At 39.6% G+C, this 25,400-nt stretch overlaps 1 protein-coding gene across 2 annotated transcripts in view; it reads right to left on the bottom strand.

Moving 5' to 3' along the window:
- USP6NL (USP6 N-terminal like) overlaps window positions 1-21,481 on the bottom strand; it is a 112,514-nt gene extending 91,033 nt beyond the window's left edge. The window contains exons 1-2 of one of the 2 annotated variants that reach the window (XM_082279942.1): window positions 21,385-21,481; window positions 16,237-16,326 (exon numbers count right to left, since the gene is read on the bottom strand). In XM_082279942.1, the coding sequence (XP_082136068.1) occupies window positions 16,237-16,240 (4 nt within the window). In that variant the 5' untranslated portion in view covers window positions 16,241-16,326; window positions 21,385-21,481. Of the gene's footprint in view, window positions 1-16,236; window positions 16,327-19,178; window positions 19,207-21,384 lie in introns of those variants that run through there. The other variant, XM_082279943.1, reaches the window with a different exon arrangement.
- Window positions 21,482-25,400: the final 3,919 nt, after the last annotated feature.

Here is a 25,400-nt window from a genome sequence, read left to right as displayed (position 1 = left end):
CCTGGAGGTCCGTTATTTAATAATCCAGTGCTCAAAACTGCTGTTGGAAGGACTTTTTCCATGATTATCTTACCATGATGTGTTTGTTCTTTATTTAGTTGGGTAATCAAACAACTTTCAAGTCAGAGGAATAAAACTAAAGGAGTATCATTACTTGCAACTATACTACATTGCAAATTTTCTCTAAAAAACTGACTTCTAAAATCATGGTGAACAAAACACAACTACTACAGAACTACTAAACTTTCAACGGTCCTTATATAAACATATTATGGGCAGGAGGAAAAAGGAAGGAAAAAAAAGAGAGTAAGGTTGAATAACATATTCAGTAATGACATCCACTTGGCCTTCCAAAGCAAGAATATACCTTGCAGATCCTACAACAGATTTTTAAATGAACTTGATTATCTAATTTCTACAGCAACATTCTCAAGTGCTGGAACAAAGAGAGGATGGTGGACTGACAAAGATTAAGAGCTGAGCAGAGGCAGCAAAGAAGAAAGGACTAGAAGGCATGACTTGTACTTACTTTTGTCAAAAATTATTTTAAAATTAAGAAATTAAGCACTTCAGTACCTATTCCCAACTGCAAAAAGGAAGTCATTCCTTTTTCTTCCCAACTGTCCCTTATCCTGCTGGTACAGGTCCCTGTCCTCCCTTTTAAAGAGAGACACAGAAGAACTTCAGGATGGAAAGTCATTTTCACCCACACCTGCCTTCCTCAACATGAAACAGTTTCCAAAGTTGGTGTGCACAGCAGTTTCCCCTCTCTTCTTTGTTGTGACAATTGGCATGTAGAAAAAAAAAACTGAAAAAAAAGTAAAGCCTTAAAATTAATTCAGGAAAATGTAAACAAAATTCCACATGGAATGTAAAGAAAATGGTGCAAGTCTGAAGCAGGCATGATAAACAAGAAATTTCAACAAATCACTGAAACCTTGAAGAATTAACAATAAGCTTGATGGCTGCTATTTGTCTTTCCTCAAATCAATTCATACACCCAGACAGTAACACTAAACGTGCTTTAGGATAGAGGCAATACCAAAAAGATTTCTAGAAATAAACCACACTAACTAGTTAAATTGTGTAATTTCATATCTTATTCATGAGTCAGAACTTGGTTATAGTTCACTCTTATCTTTGACTGATACTGAACCAACTGATACTTCCATACAATCTGTCATTGCAACTGCCACCTCTCAGACCACACATCCTGACACAACACCCACTGTGGGCAAGGATACACCAGATGGAAGTTCACTGCAATTCTGACACAGATACACAAGGTGAACCACAAAGAAACCATGTCATAAATTTAGTGTACCCATTTGAAAAGATTCTGTTCGAGGAAAAAAAAAAAGTAATGCTACATATTCAATGCATACAACATGGATCTCTGCCAAGCGTTTTTCCTCTTCAACAGCAAGCTTGCTAAGCAATATGTGCTTGATGATGTTCTTGGATTTTGCTTTTCTTCCTTGACTTCAAAATTGTAGGGAATACAGAAATCATGCACATGTTATAAACCTGATGAAATACACTGGTATTGGAAGGAGCAGTTAACAGGATGGGATGGATCACTGTGTACAGCCCTTGATCTCTCCTAAGCATAATAAAAAAAATGACCTGCATCCTGGTTAGTCAGCTATCATAATTCAGAATAAAAATGCTTCTGTTAACATAATTATAATTAACTGATCTTTGGAAGCAGTCCTTTTTCATGAAGCATATTGCCAGGAGATAACACATTTACAGCACAAATGATGCTGCAGAAGGATGGCTCAGTGGGTATTTGTCAAAGGTATTTGACAGGAGGTGGGGAAGATCAGAATTTAAGTCTGAGGAAGACTTAATATTTTCTCTTTCACTCTTCTTCTAATCTGTAATGTTTATACATTCACAGCATTCTGTCTAGGCTATTAAAAAACCATCAAGAACCCTCGGGGTTTTCCCAGGCAGCACTGCAGCTACCCCAAAAAGCGCCTGCTTGTTGTGTCCTCATTTACAGAAAGATTTACAAGCTACTAACAGAAGAAAACCCCAACCCACTGCAATGGCTTGAGGGCTTTCATTCATGGAACAATAGCCCTGCACACATTTGAGCTGAAATATAAAGTTACTGTCACTGTTCTTTTTCCATCTCATACCAACCTGAACTGTCCAGAATTCCGCACACAGATTATTGCCCACATCTCTGCAGAAACCTGTGCAGGTCTGGCTTCATTACTCTACCCTGTGTTCCCCATAGCCAGAACTATGTCCTTTTCCCTATCTGCTAGACTCCACACGTGGTTAAGATGCCAAGCTTTCAGGCCTGACACCCCAGGGAATGGAGAGCCCACAACAAAATGGCCAGGAAGGTCCCAGCCCAGGGCAGTGCTGTCACTAATGTTTCAGTGGGAGCAGGATCAAGCCGTAAGCCCTCTAGAAAGCAAATAAATACACTAAACACTTCTTCTGGTGTCTCCAGTTCTGCGATAGAGCAAAGACATTAGAGGAAGAAGAAAAGGATTTACAAAAGAGCAGGGTGCATTTGCACTTTGGACCCTCCTTTCTAGGCTGTAACACCCGGAAGGTGTTCCAGCACAGTAGGAGTCAGCAGGGCTGTCCCAGCCGGGCTGTCTGTAACAGGGCTGTAAAAACTCCAGTGCCATCCAAAGTGAGGACAGCTGCTCCTAATGACTCATTGGAGTGTTTGCTTTAAAAGCTGCAGTTTCAGAAATCACACATGGCACAACTGCTTCATCGTCCCTCCCATCTTAGCAAAGGGGCTCAGAAAATGAAGATGACTTTCCCATCAGGATTAACTACCTCCCATGCAGGACAAAAGTTTTCAAGAATAGACAAAAGGATTAAGGAGATACACATCATGCATATTAGCTGGGAAAAGATTCTTTAAATATCAAATAGAAGGAAGAGTATATTATAAGAACATTTGTATAGTCCCTTACAAAAAAACAGCTTATTTTTTGCAAAAACAATAAATTCAGATAAAGTCTATCCAGTAGCTAAGGCAAATACCTTAACTATCCACAGAAACATTGTTTTATGATACTCTGACTTTTCCTGTCACAACAGGTCTTCAAATTATTTTCTCAAAACAATTAGGTATTGAGCTCTAAGACAGGCAATATATCATAATACAAATTATTACTACAGCTGCTATAAAGTAGTTATCTATAGTTTCTCACTAACATTTTGAATTAATTTTCCAATCTCTGAACTGAAGCCTAAAATTTTCATTAAGTTTTAAATAATCTATTGTAGTTGGAAGAGAATTCCAGAGTTCCAGATCAATAATTAACTGTCCCCATAAATCTCTGAAACTTTAAATTCTTAATCTTCATTATTTTCTACAGATCATTCATTGAAGCACAAAAGAGGCAAAAAAAAAAAAAAGAAAATCTAAAAATTCTCAACAACTCTTAACAATTCCTATGTGAAATTGTGATAGCCTCTCTTGTAAAAATGTTTGCACCAGTGATACAACTCCATTTATTGTTCAGGGGTTCATTTTTCAAAAATAACTGCTTTTGGCTATGCATTTTGCAAAGCATCCATAAAAATAAATAAACATCCTCACCATCTTCTCAGTGGTCCTTCAGAGTCAGTAACTGCTTAATCCAACAGAATTTGCATCCACTTAGGAATATTTTTTTCTTCATTTCTAGCAGGTTTGCTACCAATTTTAAAGCATGAAACTATGGCTGCAATTTTTAAAAGAAACTGATGCAGATTTATGAGCTTTATTTAGAAGGCATCTTCTTGGGAGCAGAAAGTAGCTTGATCTAAAGGCTGGAAAAGTAAAGTTATATTTTTGAAGTGTTTTTCTTTACACTTTAAACATACAAGAAAGCTGTTCATTAAATTCAGATGATGGAAAACTTCAATAAATGCTCAATGAAATTAATTCTACCTATTCCAGGAAAAAAAACCTATAAACCCAAAATAGAAAAACAAATTCTGTAACTGGGAAATAGAGAAGACAGAAAAACACAGGGCCACATTCTACAGACCTTACTACACACAGTGAAGGAAAACTACACATTGCACGATCCCATCCCTGCTCAATTGCTCTCAGTTACCCTTCTTGCATCAGTTTTCATCCCTCCAGCTCTTGATACAACACATTCTGCAAGCAGATCTAGACTGTAACAAGATAGACAGCACGTTTCCCAGAGAGGCACAATGAAGGCAAGGGAACTGTCCATGTAGATCACTTTTATCACCCTGATAACAGACACCAGACACTAATGGAGATCAGTATCAGAAATTTGTGTTCACATAAGTCTTGATGCACTCTCCCCCCCCCCCCCAAAAAAAAATCTACAAAAAGGAAAAAAGCATGTATAGATGCACAATTTGGTTTTTTCTTCCCAATAAATGTGTTTTATACCTGTCACCTCCATGAGAAAAGTAAGAGTACTGCTTTGTCTTTGCTCACATATTTTCTGTAGAACTGTACCACCAGATTTAGACATACAAGTGCATCTAAACTACACAGCAACAGTTCAAAGGGTTCCAGAAGCTCTTAGATATTTAACCCATAAAGATGTGGCAAAAGGAATAGCTCAGGCTGCAGTGCAGAATTCCTTACATACAGAGGAACAGACTCATGTCTTTTGGGTCTATGTGATCAGGATTGTGTTAAGCAAGCTACAAAGTGTTACAAAAATGAGTAAGAATAGAATCACAGATTCTTATTATGAATCTTCAAAGTAATTCCATTGCTTTCTCCTCCCCCGCACACCATGCCCTTCAAAGGCCAAATGGTCACTTAAGGCTCATGAACTGGTCAAGAAAGCACCAACAAAGCATATGGAATTCCACCACCAACCAAAAAAGGTTGTAGCTAAGTAGTCAATTTCAAATAATTGATAAAGTAAGGTTTGGTCGGGTTTTTTTAAACAGGAGGAAGAAAGAGGATGGTAGTACAAGATCTCATCTCAGTGAATGCACACACCCCACAGAATTTCTTCATCTTCCTCATATTAGATGACAAGTTTTCATACAGCTTTAGGTGCAAACGAAGATTTTTCTGCAAAAAAAAGTTCCATACTAGAAGTCTCAAAAAGAAATCAGACATTAATGAAGTTGCAATTCCAGTAACAAAAACTATTTTAAATATATATTCATCAATAATATGCAGGATTTCCTGCACTTGCAGGATTTCAAACAGAATATGCAGCAATTTTACACTGCCTGGATTTGGGTCATGGCTGTAGTGCTAATCAACTAATTTATCTTAAGCTAAAGGATATTATTAAATGTTCTGTCAAACCTAGGCACACAGAAAGAAGCCACACTAGTCATTAAAGACTTTTTTTCAGTTTTGCAATATTAAACAAAAATCAAAACTATTACTATCCTACATGTGCTAATACTGAAGTCAAAGTACATTCATTAGTTTAATCAGGCAAAGACTGATAAAAGTGAATATGTGTTCAATTCAAAGAAAGAAGAAAAATAAAAACTTTGCTTTTAATTTAAACCCTTACTTGGCTTCCTTTTGAAGAGGATATAAATGGGACTAATAATCTTGTACCTCCCTGAGGCAAAGAAAACCTAGAAAATTCTATGCACTGCTATTTGTTAGTGTGATTAAATCCTTCACTGCATGTATACTTCTACACTGATATTTAATCTAATAAAATGCAGCTGTACAGAGGCACCAGGAAGAACATCAAACTTTATTAGTCCACTAAAAAATACACACTACTTTTACTAAGCCCATGTATTTGCAGGCATAGTTTGTGCAGCAAAGAGTACATGGTGTGGCTTTCTGTCACTGCAAGAAAAATCAACACTTTTAAAACAAGTTCTTGAATACTCTGTAATAGGCTAATCTAACACTAAGGTAGCATCTAATCCCACAAATGCAGCCTACCTTAGTAATGAAAAAACTATTATGAAGAGACACATTCAAAGGAAGAACAAATTCAACATTTCGAAAGTAGCCAATGGACATTAACCCAAAGGTCACACAGAGCAGAAGGGACCCACCCTCCTTTAAAAGGAAGTGTACCTGGGTCTGTTTGCTTCGTGCAGTTGTGTTCTAATGGGAAACACCATTATCTGTTCACTTTTAGACTTCTGCCTCCTGCTCTCCTTCTACATTCACTCAGAAAATGCAGCCTTTCAAAGCAGATTTTAAATAACGTATTTTAAAAATTCAAGCTTAGCACTTGAATATGACAATCATGTTAACTGTGACTACTTAAGGTTAATGCTAGAGCTGTATTTGAGATGTTTTCTGACTAAGTGGCTGGTTGTGGCTACCTTTATCTCTGTTTTGCCTCTGTTCTTACAACTGGATTTATTTAGTGCAAATTTGTAACAAGCAGGTCCCACTTCCTTCATATGCAATCCTATTTCCCATAAAAACATACATGTTTCCACTATTGAAGAGTTCTCCTATTTCCTCGTCAATGAAAAAATGGTGGAATCACCTGGACATCTGAGACTTCTTTTGTCAGCTTCACTTTAAGACAATCACTTTATCCAAATGAAGAATGCCTTACCTACTTATTCCATGAGCAAGAACAGAGGAACCTATGAATGTTGTACCAGTTTTGGCAGATGGAAAACTGTAGTGTATTAACTGTTCTCTATGTTCTCTGTAGCTGTAGAGAATTTAAAATCATGCAAAGTTTCAGCCAACAACTGCCATGGTCCAGGGAAGAAGGGTCATCACTCTACCCAGTATTACATTCAGGCACTGTAGCCCAGCATTTTAACTCCCACTGGCACTACACCAATGCTCTAAAGGAACAGAAGTAGTGCCATCATCCCCCCCTTGCAGTGGATTTATCCTTGAACTTGACCAGTTAAGTGTCACGTAATGACACCCAGGTAACCTGGCCTTGCTAAATCATCCTGCAAGTCCACTGAATGTACAGTGTTAAACAAAAATACAGATTGTGTTAGTTCTCCTAAATGGATGTTCCACTTAATGATTGATTGCATTAAGAAGAGGGGAAAAAACCACTCAAGAGCCTTATAGTGAGTTTCACATAAATATTATTTCTTTCAATTTGTGTTAATGCATGAGGAATAAATAAATATTGAAATGTCACTAAAAGTGACTCATTAGCCTTTGCTCTAAAAAGAAAACTTTCCTACCACATACTTAAAGCAATACCTACAAATATTTTTGTCACTGCTTCTGACATAGGAAAGGGGAGGGGGAGGTGGGCGCAGGGGAGGAAGAGGAAATAAAAAGCAGAATTGTCACTTTTCAATTTGTGCCTCATCTTTTTACATCTAGCAATAGACCAGCTTTCTTTTCTCCTGTCCTCCAAGACCAACCCTGACATCCTTCAAACATTCTTACAGTAATTTGCTGCAACTGGGGAGGAGAGGAAGCTAAAAGCTGGTCTGTTTTGCAACCAAATATATAATAATATGAACTGTAACTGCTCTGAAGCTCACAAGGCAAGCAGGGTCCGTCAAACAGCCTGAACACAAGCATAGCTGCAGCACAGCATCATTTCAAGAACTCAGACCTGCAGCACTCAAGTGTCACCTCCAAACCTAAATTTGGGGGAGTGCAGGGAAGGAAGGTTATGCCATTGTACTGTTGGTACAACTTGGACACAGTAGCATCACAAAATAAAACTCCTCGTATAATGCTGTACAAAAGTCTACTAAAAAAAAGGAAAAAAGAGAAGGAAAAAGCTTTATGTTGAACCCAACAGAACATTCTGGTGAGAGACTTACTTCCCTATGTCCCTAAAAATTCTGGCAAGTCTGACTTGTGCTCAAAAGAGCTCTGAGTAAGGCTTTCAGCACTCCACCACAGAATTAGGCAGGTTTTCAAAGAGCTTTTCAAGGCTAAAACAGAAAGACCACATTCAAGAATCCTCTCCTATGGCAAACCAAAGTGCTTTATTAAAACAAAGTGCCCTTTTACAACAGTCATCTGTTAGATTAATGACTGCCCTGGCCAAAAGCACTGAGGTTCTACAGCGTGTTGGTATGCCTTCCGTTCTGGAGACCATTATTTTACACAAAATAAAACTGGGAAACAAAGGAAGAAAAATAAAGAAAACAACACATCACACCAAATTCCCAAACCAGAAGAACTTGGGAGTACTACACAGCTTTGTGCTTGCTTCAGAAATTTTGAGCAGGATACGTCCAGGTTTACCAATAGCCTTGAAAAAATTCCAGCGCTATCTTGCCAGTCCCCCAAATAATTTTAGGAATTAAAGTATCTTAATTATAGGGGAGAGGGTCCTTTGCAATGAGAGCTAACACAAGCCTTAAAATCAGCTGATTGATAGGGTATCACCTAAGTGCAGCTGCTTTGTTACCACAAATATCTGCAACCATCCTTGTAAACAGTGAAAGGATAACAGGCTGGATAGTTTAAGCAAAGAAAAGATCATAAACTTAAAGAAATATGGAGCCAATAATCTTGCTGACATTATTTGCATAACCCCACTTCTGGCAACAACCCCAAATATTTTCCAACTGTGTTACAAAACAAAGAAGTTGCTTCCTATCAGAAGTTGGGTAAAGCATGTCAGAATAGTTTTTCTAGAAACCCAGTCAATTTAGCTTAAAATAACCACACATCTTCTAAATCAGATGTTTTGTTTCTTGAATATAAACATGAATAACAACATAAAATGAGACTACAGCTCAATTATTTTTCTTATCTGTGATAAAGTTACACCAATGAGCAGCAGTGCTTCACTTTTCCTATGCAGTGGTGCATATTATTCAATCATTTGTATGGAAAGTGAGAATCAACATTACTCACAACAGGCAAGGAAAGTCCTGTGAACACCTCACCTAACACTGCTGTTGGGAAAGTTCTTCTTGTAGTCCATTTCTAATCCTTCCTCTGATTCAGCTGTTTTGTGAATTCTTTGATTCAACAGAAATAACACCACCATTAGGGAGCTTAAAGCTGCAGCCTCTGGAAGTCCTCCTGCAGTAACTGCAACATTGTTCTGCGACTACTCAGCGCCCTATGCAGAGAAGGGGGTGCCCACCCAAACATCTACATTTGTAGCTGTTGCTTTTCATCTCTGTTTTAGTTGGGAATTTCTGCATCCTTCCCCGTTTGGAATGTACGTGAATACCACCCTCAACTTATCAGAGGATGAATAGGATCCCAGAAATATGAATTGCTTACATAGTGGCAGATACTTGATACTCACTCCAGAGAACAAGGTTACAGTGTTCTTGTGCTACTCACTCCTTCTGCTGCAGGAGCACCAAAGACCCACGATAAAGGCATCATTGTGCAATGTTCTATATTAGGGAGCACAGAGAGAGGCCCAAACACTAAGATTTAAATAAAAAACGATGTAATGGGAGAATATTATCATGCCAAAGGCATGTACTCCTGTGTATGCCAATTAGTCATCATAATTCAGCACTCCTTACTGGCCATCAATCAAAACACTGAGGCAGACAAATGTTAAAAGATGACTCTCTTTTATTTATAAACACATAAATAAAAGAATTTTTAATATATTTTATGTAGATATATAATTTATAATATAAAGAGAAAATAATTACATAAAATATATATCACAAACAAAACATGTAATGCATGTTTAAATATACATAAATTATTATCATAACCATCTTTCATCATCCTTGTTGTTCTGGACACACACAGCTAGCATATCATAAAGTAAATAATCCAACCTTAATTTCCAGTACAAACATGGCAGAATAAATGTGAAGTGCCTAAAAAGGACACATTTGGGGAACTGTGTGTGTATACAAAAAGACTGGAATTCCAACAACATTAATGATAGCAATTTTCCTGCCACAGTTCTCCTGTCAGCTCAAAATTAACAATAGTTTCTGGCCAGTGCCAACATCTTGGTCTACAAACAGAAATTACATCTCTTTAAAAGTAGGTGTCATGTTGCACTAACTTATTTAGAGAAGCCACATCAACCTGCCAGGAAAAAGCCCAAATGAAAGAAGATAGATTTGAAGTTCCCTTTATAGAAAAATAAATTAAAAAATAACACCTTGTAAAAAATGTTCAGTAAATGTATCTGACATGTATGCAAAGAATTTTACAAATTTAGCTCTACTATACATTAACTAATTTAAACAGTAAATATTATACAATACCTCTTTGTTAGCAAGGCCCTATAAAAAGGGACACTACTGAACTTGACTCTAAAACCTGCAAACACAGCTTCTGGATGTGATTAATGTATTTTTTGGTAAATGCAACCTCCTGCAAAGATGCAGCTTCACTTCTGACTATACAGATTGAAGACTTACTTCATTCAAGTAAATACATGACAGAATAAAATTCAAAAACTGCTTATCTGCCTCTTTGATCTAAAAATAAATTTTAAGTGCAAGGGAAGCAACAACTTACTAGCCCTAAATATCCTAAAAAGTGACCAAAAATAAAGGAAGGATTAGAAAACAAATTTAAAAATTAATTTAAAATCTGTTTAAATACAGATGAATTTCAAGAACCTTTCATTTGTGTTCTGATATATTTAAATAGCTGTACTATGAGCAAAAAAAAAAATCCACAGGGTCTGAGAAGCTGCATCATTACGTCAATTGAATAATAAGAAATCCGACATAATAAAATGTGAATATTAAGACAACAAGTAAGTTTCTACTAACATGCCTGCATTTCCCCCATGTGATGCATCAGTTCTGTGCAAAGTATTTGGGTTTATATTTTATTGCTATTCATGCACCCTGTATATTCAGAGGAGCAGTTTAATTACAGTATTGGTGAGAAACTGGGTCATCCAAGATCTGATTAGTCCTCTGGAGATGCCTCTCCTTGCTTAGCATAGAGGAAGCCCAAGATTACTACATTCCTGAACAACTTAAGCTATAGTTCCATACACACTTCCAGCAAGGGAAAAACAGCATTTACCAGAGTCTCACCCACGGATCACTGACCCCCACCCCTGCACTGCTCTCCCTGCATGGCAGCAGTGCACCCATGGATGCAGCTACCTAGGCAAGAGTTTAGGGACCCCACCTAATTCCAATCAGCCCCATGAATGCCCCTGTAGCAAGGAAGAATGCAGGAATTCAGGCAGGCAAAGGACACCGCCCCCATTACCGGCATGGGCAACATTTTAAAGAGGTCATGAAGTTTTAAGACCCTGAGTTCAGCCTTGGCTCCTACAGCCCAGATCTTTCTAATGAGACTTCATTCAAAACTTCCTTGTCGAACCATACAAGTTTCTGTAACCCATTAATTCTGACCTCTGAATCTGTATTTTGAGTCAGAAAATTACCTGCAGCTCAGCTGCTGACAGTCTCACCCTGTACAAGCTGCACTACGTAAAGAAGAGATAGAGCAGCAAAGGGCCAGTACCCCAAGAAAACAGATTTGAAAAGTTAAGAAAACACAGAGGAGGAACAGTGAAACAAGACTGAGTGGGAAGTTCTACTACAAGATTCCAGAGCCAAACAACAACATGTATTTTTCATGTTTCAACATCCCACTATAAAAAAGTTAATAGTGTACTACTGCTGATCCAAATTCTCATCTGTCACTACAGTTACAGTGGTAAATTCCCTTGACAGCTTCAATAAAAAAAGAGAAAACATTAAATAAATACTGATATTATCAATGAAGCAATTTTTAGGGGGTCACTAATATACAGTAGTTTACTATTTAAGAGTCTTGTGGGTTTCCTTCTTTTTCACATAGCTGAGTTGCAGGGGGGTTACTATTATTTATCTGTTAAAAATTTTTATGAACATATCAGAAGTCTTCAAAGCAACCTTTTTCAAATATGTATTATGGCTCTTTATCCACTGTATTCTACAATTCTTTATTATTCAGAGCTTCAGTTTTTCATAGAGAATTACTACTTCAAGTTTCAGGAAAGATAACCCAGGAGACACAATAGCTTCTTCTCTATTTCTCAAGTCACAGTATTTATAAAGATTAGAAGACAATTGTGCTGTGAAATCACAACAATTGTGAAAACACTTCACAAACCTAGCTTCAAACTTGCATTTTATGAATGGCTTTCAGGGTTCATGATTCAAAAATAAAACAAAAACTTGGCGTGTAACAATCTGACACCCTCTACCTATTCATTATTATATATTGTAGAAGTATTTTGGTTTACTTCTAAGCTTTCCTTCCCCAGCATGCAGTTGTCTCGGTGAACCAGAATCTAGACTTCTTCCTTTCTTTCCTTCAGTCTCAGCTCACTGCAAAGAAGTGATGACTACAAAGCCTCGTAAAGCAAATCTTTCAGCTTTAAAATGATTTGCAACACTTCACCCACAATACATATAGTGCACAGCGACCTACACTTCAGGTAAAACAAACAAAGTCTATTTCCCAGTATTTATGAACAGTTTGACTTGGTCCTCAGTTCACTACAGATTCCTTCTGACACACCAGGAGGGGAGATCAGGGTTGAGGGGGGAAAACTGAGCCAGCCTTAACTCACAGACTTTCCTTAGCACAGGAAGCTTTACAGATGCCCAGAACACTTTCCTCAGCTGCAAGCACAGAAATAATAATATGTAGAATGGTTTGGGTTGGAAGGGACCTTAAGATCATCCAGTTCCAACTCCCTGCCATGGACACGGACACCTTTCAATAGACCAGGTTGCTCCAAGCCCCATCCAAGCTGGCCTTGAGGCAGTCACTACAGCATTGCATCTTTATCTGTTATGGCTGACCTTAACATTTGTTCTAATTCCCAAGTTCATGGTTCATGAACAGGGAAATCGACAGCCAAAAATATTTCTTTACATACACTACAAGAACACAGAAGGAAAGAAAAAAAATCTATTTTTTTAGAAATCTCAAAGCCATAAGGTTCCTCTGTGAACGCGAACTAGAAAGTCAGAGCTGTAATGAGAGGTCAAGGTATGTAACCAACCATCAGAGAAGCAGCCTTTAATCACACCATTGTGGGCTTGATTTGAACTGGTGAAGCAAAAACTTCCCCCATCATTACCAAGCCACACCAACCATTTGCAGAATGTAAGATTACATTGCACAGCATCTCTCAAAACACACAAAATGAGTTCCTACACTCAAGTCGAACAGAAAGCAAACCTGAATTGATGAGAGTGAAGCACAGAGAAGCAGGTGAGCTTCCAACTGCAGCCAGCATTAAGCTTTTTGTGTGTATGAAACAAAACAAAAGCAGAAAGACAAAGTCAGGGAAAAAATATTCTGTATTATAAGTTGACACTGCATCTTATACATTTAAGGGGAAAAAAATTAAGATGTCAGCAGCTTGTTGCGATAGTGTGCACTAACATTTAGTTTCACTGCAGCAGTTCAAATAATTTCACTGTACTGACCTCTCCTCAAAGGAGAAAAGCACAGGAAAATTCCCAAAAATAAAGAGCTGAGTTTATAATATTAAGAACTTACCACGACACTATACATTTTCTGGCCACTAAATGTTAATATCTGGAGAAAATGCAAATTAAACCAACTCTTTCTGTGGTGGGACATTCTAGGCAGGTTGCATCCACCAGGATTTCTCTGAAAAGTTATCTTTAAATACAAAACAAATCAATAATCAACTTCACTTAGCTACACTTAATACTGTTACAAACCCTTTAAGGATATTACCTCAGTGTCCTGTAAGACACACAATCAAAAAGCACAATTTCAAATACAAATCTGTCTTACACTTATTTATGAAAACAGACATTTATAAAGCCATTCCACAGAAATAAAAGCCTCCGTTTTAACAGATTTTTTGTACTGGCCTACAACAAACTATCACCATGAACAGTGAACTCTGAAATTCTGTCAGTGCTCTTCCCCAACACAGGGGAAGATCCAGTACAACAAGGTCCAAACCATGCACTTACACACCTGGTAACTATTTAAAAAATTAAACAAAAAAAGTAGTTCTTTCACTCACTTTCAAAAAAAACCAAACCAAAACTGATCATTGGCTTAAAAATAAGCATGTGTGTGCTTCATAAGTATTAGGATATTAACAGACTTACTTCTACGAGCTATATCAATAAAATAAGAAGCTTTATGTAACTAAATTTATATGGTAAACGACAAATACTATATGGTAAAAATTACTTAAGCTAGTGAATAAAGTTGGCAAAAAGCCCAAATAGATACGATCTGCCTGTGAATAAATTTAGGACAGATATTAGAAAACACATTTTTAATCATTTTAAGACTTAAGAGTCTAGCACAGCCCTTCACAAAGAGCAATGAAATATATATTGCATCAAGTACATCACAAGAAAATAATCAGTAGGATTTGATAATGTATCCTGCACATAACAGCATTCTGGAGTTTTTACTGGCCTTCTGAAGGCTGAAATTACCTCATTTTAGATAGGTTTTTGGTTTGAATAATACTAGGTGATGCACAAGTTAGGAATACTAGAGACTCCCACCATTTTTAATACATCTAGCTATTCCAGGTGCCCACAGATTTTATGGATAAGCTCACATGTACAGAACTATGCAAATAAGTGCAGCTTTTTAAGACATGATACATACCTTATTGACTGAGCTATTTAGAAAAGAGAAGCATAAAACTGAGGACTGTGCTTATAGTTCAAGTTTCTCACAAGTAAACCATAAACTAAGAAATTCAACATCAGCCAAATATAAAACATCTAATCTTCTCTAAACCATATTTTTTTTTTAAGTGGCACTTTGTGTTGTGCTCTTGAAGCCCATCACTTAGCACAGCCTTAAGCATCCACTCTACCACAGGAATGCAGCATCCTGCATTGAAGAACATCAGAACATCGTTTCTCACCACCACAAAAAGTACTGCCAAAACCTTGTCTTGCATTTGAATAAGGGTCTTCATTCTTCCTAATGGACAGCTGAGCCCTCCAGTCTGGAATCAGCTCAAAATCTGACCAAAACCAAGAGTGTTTTGCTCTGCCTGTAAAACCAACATCACCACAGCAGCATCCTGAAGTCACATCTAACAAAGCAACTATGAGTCAGTTATTTGTTATGTTTAAGACTCTACATAAAGTAATGACATCACATGAAAAACTCTGTAAAACAAATGAAGATTCATAAACAGTGTTTGACAAATCAGGATATTCCGGTATTTGAATAACTGCCTGGAAAATTGTCCTCTACGCAATACAGCGAATAGGTTTAAACATCAGAAAGTAAACAAGTGTGAGCAGCAATATGAAAGAAAGTAGAGACACACCTGTATAAAAACTAAAATAGTTCTATCTACACTAGCATGAACCCTATAGTTCAGCAATTCTTTCAGTCCTTTTTTTGGTGTAATTTTTCCTCTGCTGCATTTAGCAAGCATGTCCTTCATCATTCTTTTTTATTTCCAGCTGTCAAGAACAATCATTTTTCATTTAGTTTGACAAGAAATTTAACCAACAATTTTCTTTACTCACTTCCTCCCAGAAACTCAAATGGTCTTATTTTACTAACACAGGATATGATTATCCTGCAAACAAGATGCTTTTTCTTCAGCACATTCAGTACAATTGTGTTGAAGTTGAGCTACATTATAAATACAGTTCCTGTGCAAATGAAGTTTTATCCTTATTTCTACATGAGGCAAGGCCAAGTAACATTGCTGACAAAAGGTGCATTAGGAAGTCTCACATTTGCAAAACTTATGAGACCTTTAAATACTCAAAAGAGCTCACTAAAAAGAGGTTATCTTACCCATCAGATATGACCTAAACCAAAACTTCCGGTGTCTTTCATCTGTTTTTTTCCACCGTAACAGATACTAAGTCACAGTTTTCTATGGCTCAGATCATTCCAATACATGCCAAAATTCCTTTGGGATCAAATCTCTATACTGGAATTTGAGTAAGATATTTATTTTTTTCCTATAAAATGAAGTCCATTCATTTTATGTTGGATTTTTACCAGTTATTTTAATTCACCAGGCAGTCACAAATTTTGGCGTTCTTAGCAAACCCAAGGCATTTTCCCCTCAGAGTTACATGTTTTATTTATACCGAATAAAACAAACATCAGCTTGTTACAGAACTCAACTTCTTGAAAATGAGACCAGACTACAAACAGAGAAGTCTTACAGAGCACACATCGATTGGAAGTTTGCAGATTACAAATGGCATCTGCCAAATCTCAGTTTTATTCACTTATTTTTACAGGACTGAAGACATAAAACTCAGTATGAATGTTTTTGAGGAAAAACCACCTCCCAAAACCTTCTACAGAAGTACAGTTCTTTTAAACTGCAAACTAAGGGGGGGAGAGGGAGGGCTTCTGAAAGAAAGATATCTACTTACTCATGACTGGAAACTTCTTTGTATATAATCCAAGACAGGTCTTGAAGCAAGGTATTTTGTTGGAGAAGGTTTCTCAGAGGTATACATGTCCTGAAGGTGGGAGAAAAATAAAAATACAAATAATTTTTTCAACTTCAAATCACTGGAATATATGTTTACATATAAACAGTCTTTCCTACTATTTTTTCATCCTCTTTGTTAAAAAAAAGAAGGAACACAAAGATATGTTTGCTATGACTGAGGAGCTTTACTGTTTATGGATATATTTTGCAGTTTATTGACTCAAAATGTGCATCTTCTTCTAACGATCACATTATAAACTTGTGTGTTTATGTGCCACAAAAAATGTGCAATAAAAAATAATGTTTGTTATCTCTTGGGAACAGTTAAAAACTTAGTAAGTACAAGACTACAATATGGGTATAGTAACTGAAAATTCCAAAGTAGTGTTTTCCTTCAGCAATCTCAGCTAGCAAGAGGATGCAGAAAAACACTCTTTAAAACACAAGAAATGCAATTGAGATTACTAAACAAGCACAGGTTGGCATGGACATCCAACACTTCCTCCTCAGAAAAAAAACTTGAAAAAGTTACCCTTTCCAGCAACTATAAACCTACAGTTCCATCGGTTCCTCATAGGTTTCAAAAAAGGATACCCAAGTAGGGCAGATATGGATTCACTAACAATATGCCTGGCCCTCCCTAAAGACAAATACAGAGGACTTAATCTCCAACAATGACAGCACAGCAAGTACATTTTGAAAAATTTATTATATAATCTCCCTCCTGCTGCTAAAAGCAAGTTTATACAAGTCTGATAGAACAGTTAAGCAAAAGCAACTTCATCTCACAGCTGAGATGAAAAGAAGAAATCCAGCATATCTACTAAGCTATGAACAGTTTTCATCTAATACCTGCACAAATAGAGACTATCTGTAAATTAAGGAATATTATGTGATAAATTTCCAATTTTCAAAACCAATTAAAACCTGCTGAACCACACCACCTGTGCTAATCCAGCCAGATAATATCTTGTGCTGACTCAGATTTCAAGTCTCAACTCTCCTGATCTCTTCATGCTTAAAAAAAAGCAAAGCAAAATGCAAAAACACATGAGAAGAGATGCAACTTTTCCTAAATTATTGCTTCACATAACATTCACAGATCTACAGCATATGGCAAAGTAGTACAGGAACAACCACAGGACAGCCCAAAAAGGTTCCTTTATCAACTGCTAAAACAATTTTAAAAAAACATAAAATAAACATCAAAACCACACACACCACAAAAAAAAAAAAAGAAATCCAGCTGCCAAAAGGAAGCCTTTGGTAAAGCTGTGGACTGAAAATTACAACTAACTTTTTTGCACTGATAAAGTAAAACAGGGAAGCGACTCAGTAGAGGAAGAAAACAGCTGAAAAAATCCACACACAAACATTCTAAATGAGCAGAGATGAACACAAAGCCATGAGCTGCAACAATCAGTGAAGAAGAACAATTTAACTGCAGGTCCTGTCAACTTTCCAGGAACGTCTGCTAAATTAAATATTTAAGCACACACAGCCAAATCAAAAATGAAGTGTCTGTTGAAACATATCATTAGAACTGCAGCCTTGTCAGCTCCCTCTTGATTACTGGTGTCAAAATTAGCACGTATAACTTTCATGATATTTAATTATTTACTGGGCTAATAACACCTATTATGTTAAGAATATCAACTGGATCAAACTGAGAGACCTCAAACCAGGTCCAAAGCACTTTTGACCACAGCTTCACACTACCTTTGGGCCCAAATTCTTCTGGAATCTTATGCATCATCAACTGGAAGACCAGAGTCTCCCATTCAACTTGATTTTCCAAAGGCATTATCTCACCTTAGTTTTGTAAATATGAACTAACAATACTTTACCCCTGAGACATCGTGTTACATGACATTTTGTGTCTATGTACAGGAAAAGGCTGTTTCATTAGGAAAAAACAAAACAGCAGCTCTGAAAACCACTTAAGGCTAATAATAGCTTAATTATGCACCCTCATCACTTATAAAAACCTTGTCACGTAACACTGAGGAAATGAGATGGGGATGATACAGAAGCTCTGTTCCACCTAAACGTGTGAAAAGTGAATGTTCCAGCGCACCACAGCAACCTGACCTCCAACTCCCAGCCATAAAGTGTTCCTCCTGTATTGCCTTCAGTGTCTAAACATTTTGTTTAGCCATTGCTAGCATCTTTTACCAAACAATGTAGACTTCTGGTAAATTCAGTCGGTTGTTCTTTGAAACAACACTACGTGTGTGGTTTTCGTCATTTCCCTTGTAAATAACTTTTTTAAAAAGCACAAAGTTTTGTCTTTCATCTGTAATTTTGATTATAGCAATAGCAAGCAGTGTTGAAAGTCAACACTACCAAATACCAGACAGTCCCTGCATTCTATTGCATTGCAATACCAACACTTTTTCCTAGGGATGTGTGTTAGGAACCAAACTGTTCCCACTTTGTTTTCTCAGCCAGCCTGGTTTATTTCAATGCTTGCAGGGTTCTCTCCTGTACAGAAACGCTACCAACTACTACAAAACAGAAAGAGTAAATTACTTGTTGAGTGTCATTCTGAAAGACACCATCTTGGAAAAACTTTTAATTCAAAACAGTGCCTGACACCCTCTCTGCTTTCCCTTGCAATCAACAAGGCTATAATAAAAAAAAACCCCAACCACCAACCCACCCACACATACCTTTGATCTTTGTCTTTTCCTGAAGAGCTAACCCTTGTATTCCATCCCATGTTTCCTCTACTGACACACATCTACTCACTCTTGGGTGTATCACCTTCAGTAGCTGTGAAACTACTGGCATTTTAGCTGAGACTTGAAAGGGATACCTGCAGCGAGTGAAGCTCTTTGCAACTCCAAATTCACACACACTCATAATATATTCAATTACCTGTTTCCATAGCTGGTGCCAGGTCTCCTTTTTTACCCAATACTCTGTTTCAGGATAATGAGCAGGAGCCAGATTGCAAGCAAATTACAGCATATTGTAACTCTATGCAGTATGACTCTACCCGCAGAAAAGATTTTCCTTTAAGTTGGCAATTAAAGGTTCACATCTAGCCTCTGTGTGTGTTATTGTAGTATCTGTTTAACTTAGATGCTAAGGAGTTAACATTAAGAATTTATACCCTCAGTTCCCAAGAACCAGGAATCACAGGAGCAGCATGCAACTGCACTGCTTAAATACACAAAGATAAAACAGTCTAAAGACAGCCTGCCTTGCACAAATCAGTATTTTAGTGTCATTTACCATCTTCTTTAAACCAAACGTTATGGCCCCTCACAGAAAACAGAGATTTCAGAAGCACTGTGTTTTAGAGTTGCACAGATAGCTGGCTGGCAAAACACTAAGTCTGAAATTGGTGGTTTCTGTGCTGTATAATCAGAGGGCAGAGGAACAGCTGGTTAAAAGGCAGTTCTACTAAATACTTATTTTACACTGCATCTCAGCTGAATTAACTTTAAAGTTATAATCAGAAACAACAGAAGTTAAAAAGGAGCAAAACTAAGTCACTTCAGAGCACAGCTATTAAAAAGAACGTAACAAAATCCCCTAAGATAGCACCAAGCTTCTGAGCATCCCAGCTCAGCAAAAGGCCCAAGACAGCACAAATGCACAATTCACAACAAAGTGAAATTGCCACTGTTTCAGAACCTACACAGAATCACTGACTGGCCACAGATGAGGAAGCACATGGAAGTACAAATGAAACAAGCTCAACGACACACCCTCCTTTGTTCATAGCAGGAATATTTACACTACAAAGCGTTGAGGCAAATCGCCTTTAGTTTCAGGCACTGCTGATTGGCCGCTGCGTTTAATACACACACGCCTGGCAGAGTTGGAGTTTCGACTGTTACACAGCAGCTCTAGATTGCAGGGCACGCAGCAAGCTAGAAAACCATAGAAAACAATTATTTAATATAATTATCCTAACTGAAATGGTCCTCCACAAGATACATTTGTTGTGAACAGGGCAGATGTGGATTTGTTTTCACTCCACTGTAATTCAGTGAAAGCTGAAAACCAGCTCCCCTCACAGCCAGCTTTCAGTGCAGCTGCCTCCTCCAAGCAGCAAATGGCACAAAGAAAGTTATTCTAGAGCATATACGGGTGAACAACTGGTAAATGAGTTTGTAGACAGTGACTTTTAAGTCACCACTTGACTCTCGTTCAGCTGGCAGTTCAGTGGCTTCTGTGATTCTCTACAGGCAGCCATCCACGCCACAGAAAGAACCTGAAACACCTGATAATAACTGGCTCTTTGCTGGCAGTCTCAGCGGAGACGGAGGACTGGGAGAGGGCCATGGAGACCCAGGGCTGAGCACAGCCTGGAGGACGCCCTCTGCCCCAGCCCACCGCTGCCAGCCTGGCACTTCCCACCACATACCTGAAGTATTACCAAAAGCAGAGGAGGGAGCAGGTACAGAGAAAGCAGCGATGCCAAAAAGTCACATTAAAGGGTTCAGCCATCGAAATCCTCCCTACTCCCGACTAGGGCGGCACTGCCGCCTCCCACGTGGACAGAAAAGGGGGGCCTCAAGGAGGCCCCAAGTGTCCGACCTACAGCCGTGACTCCCTCAAGCACACACCCACACACACAGGCCCCCCCAGCCCCACTCTGACTGCGGCCCCTCACGCCGCCAAACCTCACTGCAACCATACAATGGGACCAAGGGCATCTCCACAGGGCTTCCCCCGGGGTCCCCCAGCACTCCCGGCTCCGCCGCGTCCCGCACCCTCCGCAGCCCCCACGCGCCGACCCCTCCCCAGCAGAAAGAGCAGGGGACCTCCAAAAACGCACACACCCCTCCGCTGGGAATGGAACAATCCAAGCACCCCAGCACCCTGCGGGAGCCGGCTCCCGCCACTTCCACCTCCCCGGCCCAGCGAGGGGTGCGCACCCCCCCCCCCGGGGGAGGATGGTAGTGCCCGCCTCCCCGCAGCCCGGAGGCACCCGCCCGCTTCAATGGAGGCTCCGGCACGGCACCTCCACACACACCCGCGGCCCCCCGCGCACCCCCGCAGTGGACGGGTCCAGCCGGCCACCCCGGGGCCACACAATGGCCGGAGCAAAGTCCCGGCGTGCCCCTACCTTTGCTCGGCTTCCTCCTCTTCCCGGGGCCTCCCTCCCTCCCTCCGCCGCCTTCCCCAGCGGCGCGTCCCTACTCGCTGCCCCGGGACTGGCGGCCTCCGACCAGGAAGTGCCCCGATGTGACACCGCCGCTATGGAAACCCTCCCCGTCCCCGCCCCTCCCACAGGGCTGACCCATCGCGGCCGCCATCTTGGGCTCGGGACGAGGTGGCTGTCCGGGGCTGCGAGCTCCTGTGGGGAAAAACGGGGGGAAAACACCAAACAGGCCTCGTGTCGCTGAGAAACTCCTTGGCTGTGCTGCATGAGCCACCAAGGTCTTCAGTATGGACACCCATTCTCCTGTGTCCAGTTCTGGGCTCCTCAGTATGACACCAAAAACATCGGGAGCAATCAAACTCGCAAACTTTTACTTTATAGCACTGGGGGGCAGGCATTACTTTATTCCCAGCTGGAGTGCATAGCAGATAACTCCAGCCACATGCACTCCATTTCCAAAACTTTTCACTCACACATTTTTAGCAAACAAGTTAACATTTGTTGGTTCTAAATTGCATAATTCTCTCCATTAATTACTACTCTATTAGTTATTGGTTTCTTGCTTCTTGTGCTAATTAGTCCACATTTTTCAGCCCTTTTATCAGTTTTTCCCCAGTAGAGTCAACAGTGCTCAGACTGTCATGTCTTTGTTAGTGTCTTCTGGTTACTCCAGTATGTCCTTGGACGGCCATAAATTTTGGATCCTGGGTGTCCTTTGGATCCTTTCCTTTGTTCATTGAAGGTTATCAGGGTTAGTTTAGCAAAACGTAAAGTTTTGGCGATCTAACAATAAGTCTGTCAAAAGAAACTTAGTGACGTGCTGGCTAAAGCGGAAAAGACACTGTTTAAGACTAATACACTGCTTTTGATTGATTAAAACAATTACTTAGAAAAAATTAATTAAGAAAGTGATATAATTTCCAAAATTTCCTCCCTTTGGAAGGGATTTTAATTATTTCTTTCAAGATTATTTCCACTTAAATCCTTGAGTATTTGGCAAGACTTATCACAGTCGACAGTGTGGCACTGGATGGTAATGAAGCCAAGTAATTGGGATCCCTGTCCTGGGATGCAGATATTGGCCAGAGGATCAGGAAAAGAACAGGAACTCTCAGCCTCTGGAGGCAATTCTTGTCAAGTGTGAGGGAAAGATACCTTTGCAAGGAAGACTTTTCAGTGCACCAAGACAAGTGGAACACCATGGAGGAATGTACCCAGTGCCTGAGAGAATTAGCTGTGCTGGAGATAATCTTTTCAGATAACAAGTGATTCCCTAATAATCCAGACAGCGTCCAGTGCAGACAAAACATGTCATGTGCCAAGTCATTAGGAATGTTGGCATGGAAGAAGGGAGAAAAAAAAGTGGGCATTCTGGTTTGGCAGACTCCAGATATACGAAGAAACTATCTCCGCCCCATTGTGGGCCTACATCTCATCCATGGAAAGACTGAAAGAGGATTTCTGGAATTTAAAAAAGGAAATTAAAGAGGGCCACCAGAAACTTTTAGAAGAGCTTAAAGAGGAAATTTTCCTTGCCCTCTCCAGTATAGACCAGAGTCTCTGCTATTAGGAGCAGGCTCCTGCTCGAGAGAGAGGGGACACTCTATGAGGTAACCTGTGGTTTTACCTGCATGGAGAAGACATGAGGAGCTGGGACAGAAAACCCACCTCTGGCCTAGCTGCATGGGTATGTGAGTTGAGAGGAGGAATGACTACCACAGGAAGCTCTTAGAGGATAAATGCTACTCCAGTTTCCTGTGAGCAAGCCCCCAGGCACAAGAGAAGGGATGATGTTATATCCAAACCTCTCCAGGCCAGGAGGGACAGGGATCATTCATGTAGCCAACAGATTGTCCTCAATGTCCAACATGTAGCCGTTGTCTAAGAACATCAGGAACCTGGAAAACAAGCAGGATTTAGAAATGGAGTTGAACAGAACACAGCTTCACATCACAGAATGGAAATGGAGAACCTCCCCTGTTCCTCCTGGAGTAGGGGACATCCCAGTCCTGAATGAGGACAGGATGATGATCCCAAACTCTCTCTGTGCTCCCCAAGGCAAGAGAGAGGCTGCCCAAATGCTTCCCAGCAGCATGGTCCCAGACAGGCCCTTTCCCTATGCTCCAAATTCCCTCCGTGCCCCAGCCAAGGGAAGTAAAGGAAAACATTTAATTGTTCCTTCTTTCTACAAGAAAAGTTATTTTTGGAGTCTTTGGGACAACACAGCAGGACAACTTCAAGACTTGAACATGTAGAGCTGCACACAACTCCAGGGCAACACCCGCAGCCAGGTGAGAGGAGGAGAGTCCCTGGTGCCTGTGGGGAACAGAGGGCTCCAAGGGGCACCAGGAGCTCTGAGGTGGCATCCCACAAGCTGGATAAGACACCCACTTAGTGCCATGTGCCTCTGAGTAACAACTCCAGGCCCTGGAGCTGTACAAAAGGTGCAGAACAAGGGATCAACATTACAACCAGGAGTATATTTGCAATATGAGTAGTAAATTCCTCCCATTTTCATTCATTAAACACAGATCAGATAGCACAATTTACAGCTGATCCAGAGTGATTAAATCCTTTTTCAGTCTCTTCAGGAAGACCACAAGCCTTTATTTTAATAGACCAGAGCAGCTCTGCAACTTCTTTATTCCCAAAAAAGCTGCTCCAAAACTTCAATATTTTATAAGCTTAAATGCACTTATCTGCTATACCACCTGCTGGGTTTGCTTTCGTTTATTTTCCCCAAAATGAAAGTGGTGGGTTTCAGGTGTTACTTCCAGCCCATCCCTTGCCCTGATCATGTCATCGACATTTCCAGGAGCTTTGCAGAACTGATGATTTAGGCAGAGGTTTGCCTGCACTTACGTGGGAACATCAGCCCCATGGAGACACTGCATTACATAGGAAGGGCTGTGTTAAAAGCAGGAGTCGGGTGGGACTTGGAGCAGGAGGGTTTGCCCTTTGCTTCACTATTTCTGGCTGCCTGAAGGACTGTTTTCCTTTCGGTTGGGATTGTTCGCTTGCCTCAGCCAGTCCCATTGTCCACAAGCTCTGTTGGTTTGTTGAGGTTCAGGTTTCACCCATTCAGGCCTCTCTTCCTGCTTTTGGTGGCTCCTGCCATGGGAATCAGACTTGAATGTGTGCAGTGCTTGCTGCCTGATGAAAGGGGCTATTTCTGTCCCCTCTGTCTGTCAAGACAGATTTTCTTAATTCTCCTTCCTTTTTTCCCAAATTTTCTGTCTCTAGCATTTTCTTGCCTTTTCCCATTCACCTCCTTCTGTCTTATTCTGTTATTTCAATATTCTCTCATTTCTTTCTCTCTCTCCTTTTATATGTTGATTTATCTTTCAGTATTCTTTATCTATGAAAACTACACACAGAGCAACATTTAATACACTTACACAGTACAAAACTTCTTTTTTTAAAGGTCTTAATGCCAAGTAGTTTTTCAGTGAACTGAAAAATATCACAACACCAAAAATGTGTCACTTACCTGTATATCCCATGTCATAGAACTTCCCAGATATCCTTTTCTACGTTGAGTACACAAACAATGCACGATTGGCTGTCTACAGCAAATGCAAAATCCAGAAAGCCTGGCTGAAGAAGGCACGTGTGGCTATATCGAAACTGAAGCACGGGATGGGCTTTAGAACATGAATCGGTATATTTTTCTGAACCTGAGTTTTCGATTCTTAACAGGATTTCATCCTGCTCCCGCAGGAGGATGCAAAGGGATTTGGTGAAAGAGAGGGAAAAGCTATAATCAAATCATACAGCTTTCAAATCAAGGAAAAGTAGAACATAAAACAGGAGAAGAAAAGAGATAAGACAGACGATTAGGTCTTATTGGCAATGATGCTCAACAAAACAAAACAGCAGCTTCATCTTTTGTGTGCCTTATTGTGATTTTCCAGGAGAGCAGCTGAAAGATACATTTTTGTAAAGTGCAGATCTGATGTAGAGTTACAGTAAGACAAGGA

The sequence above is a fragment of the Coloeus monedula genome, assembly GCF_965178545.1.
Source record: "Coloeus monedula genome assembly, chromosome: 4".
NCBI lineage: Eukaryota > Metazoa > Chordata > Aves > Passeriformes > Corvidae > Coloeus > Coloeus monedula.
The sequence above is the reverse complement of the archived record's forward strand: the minus strand, read 5'-3'. Positions and strand labels throughout refer to the sequence as shown.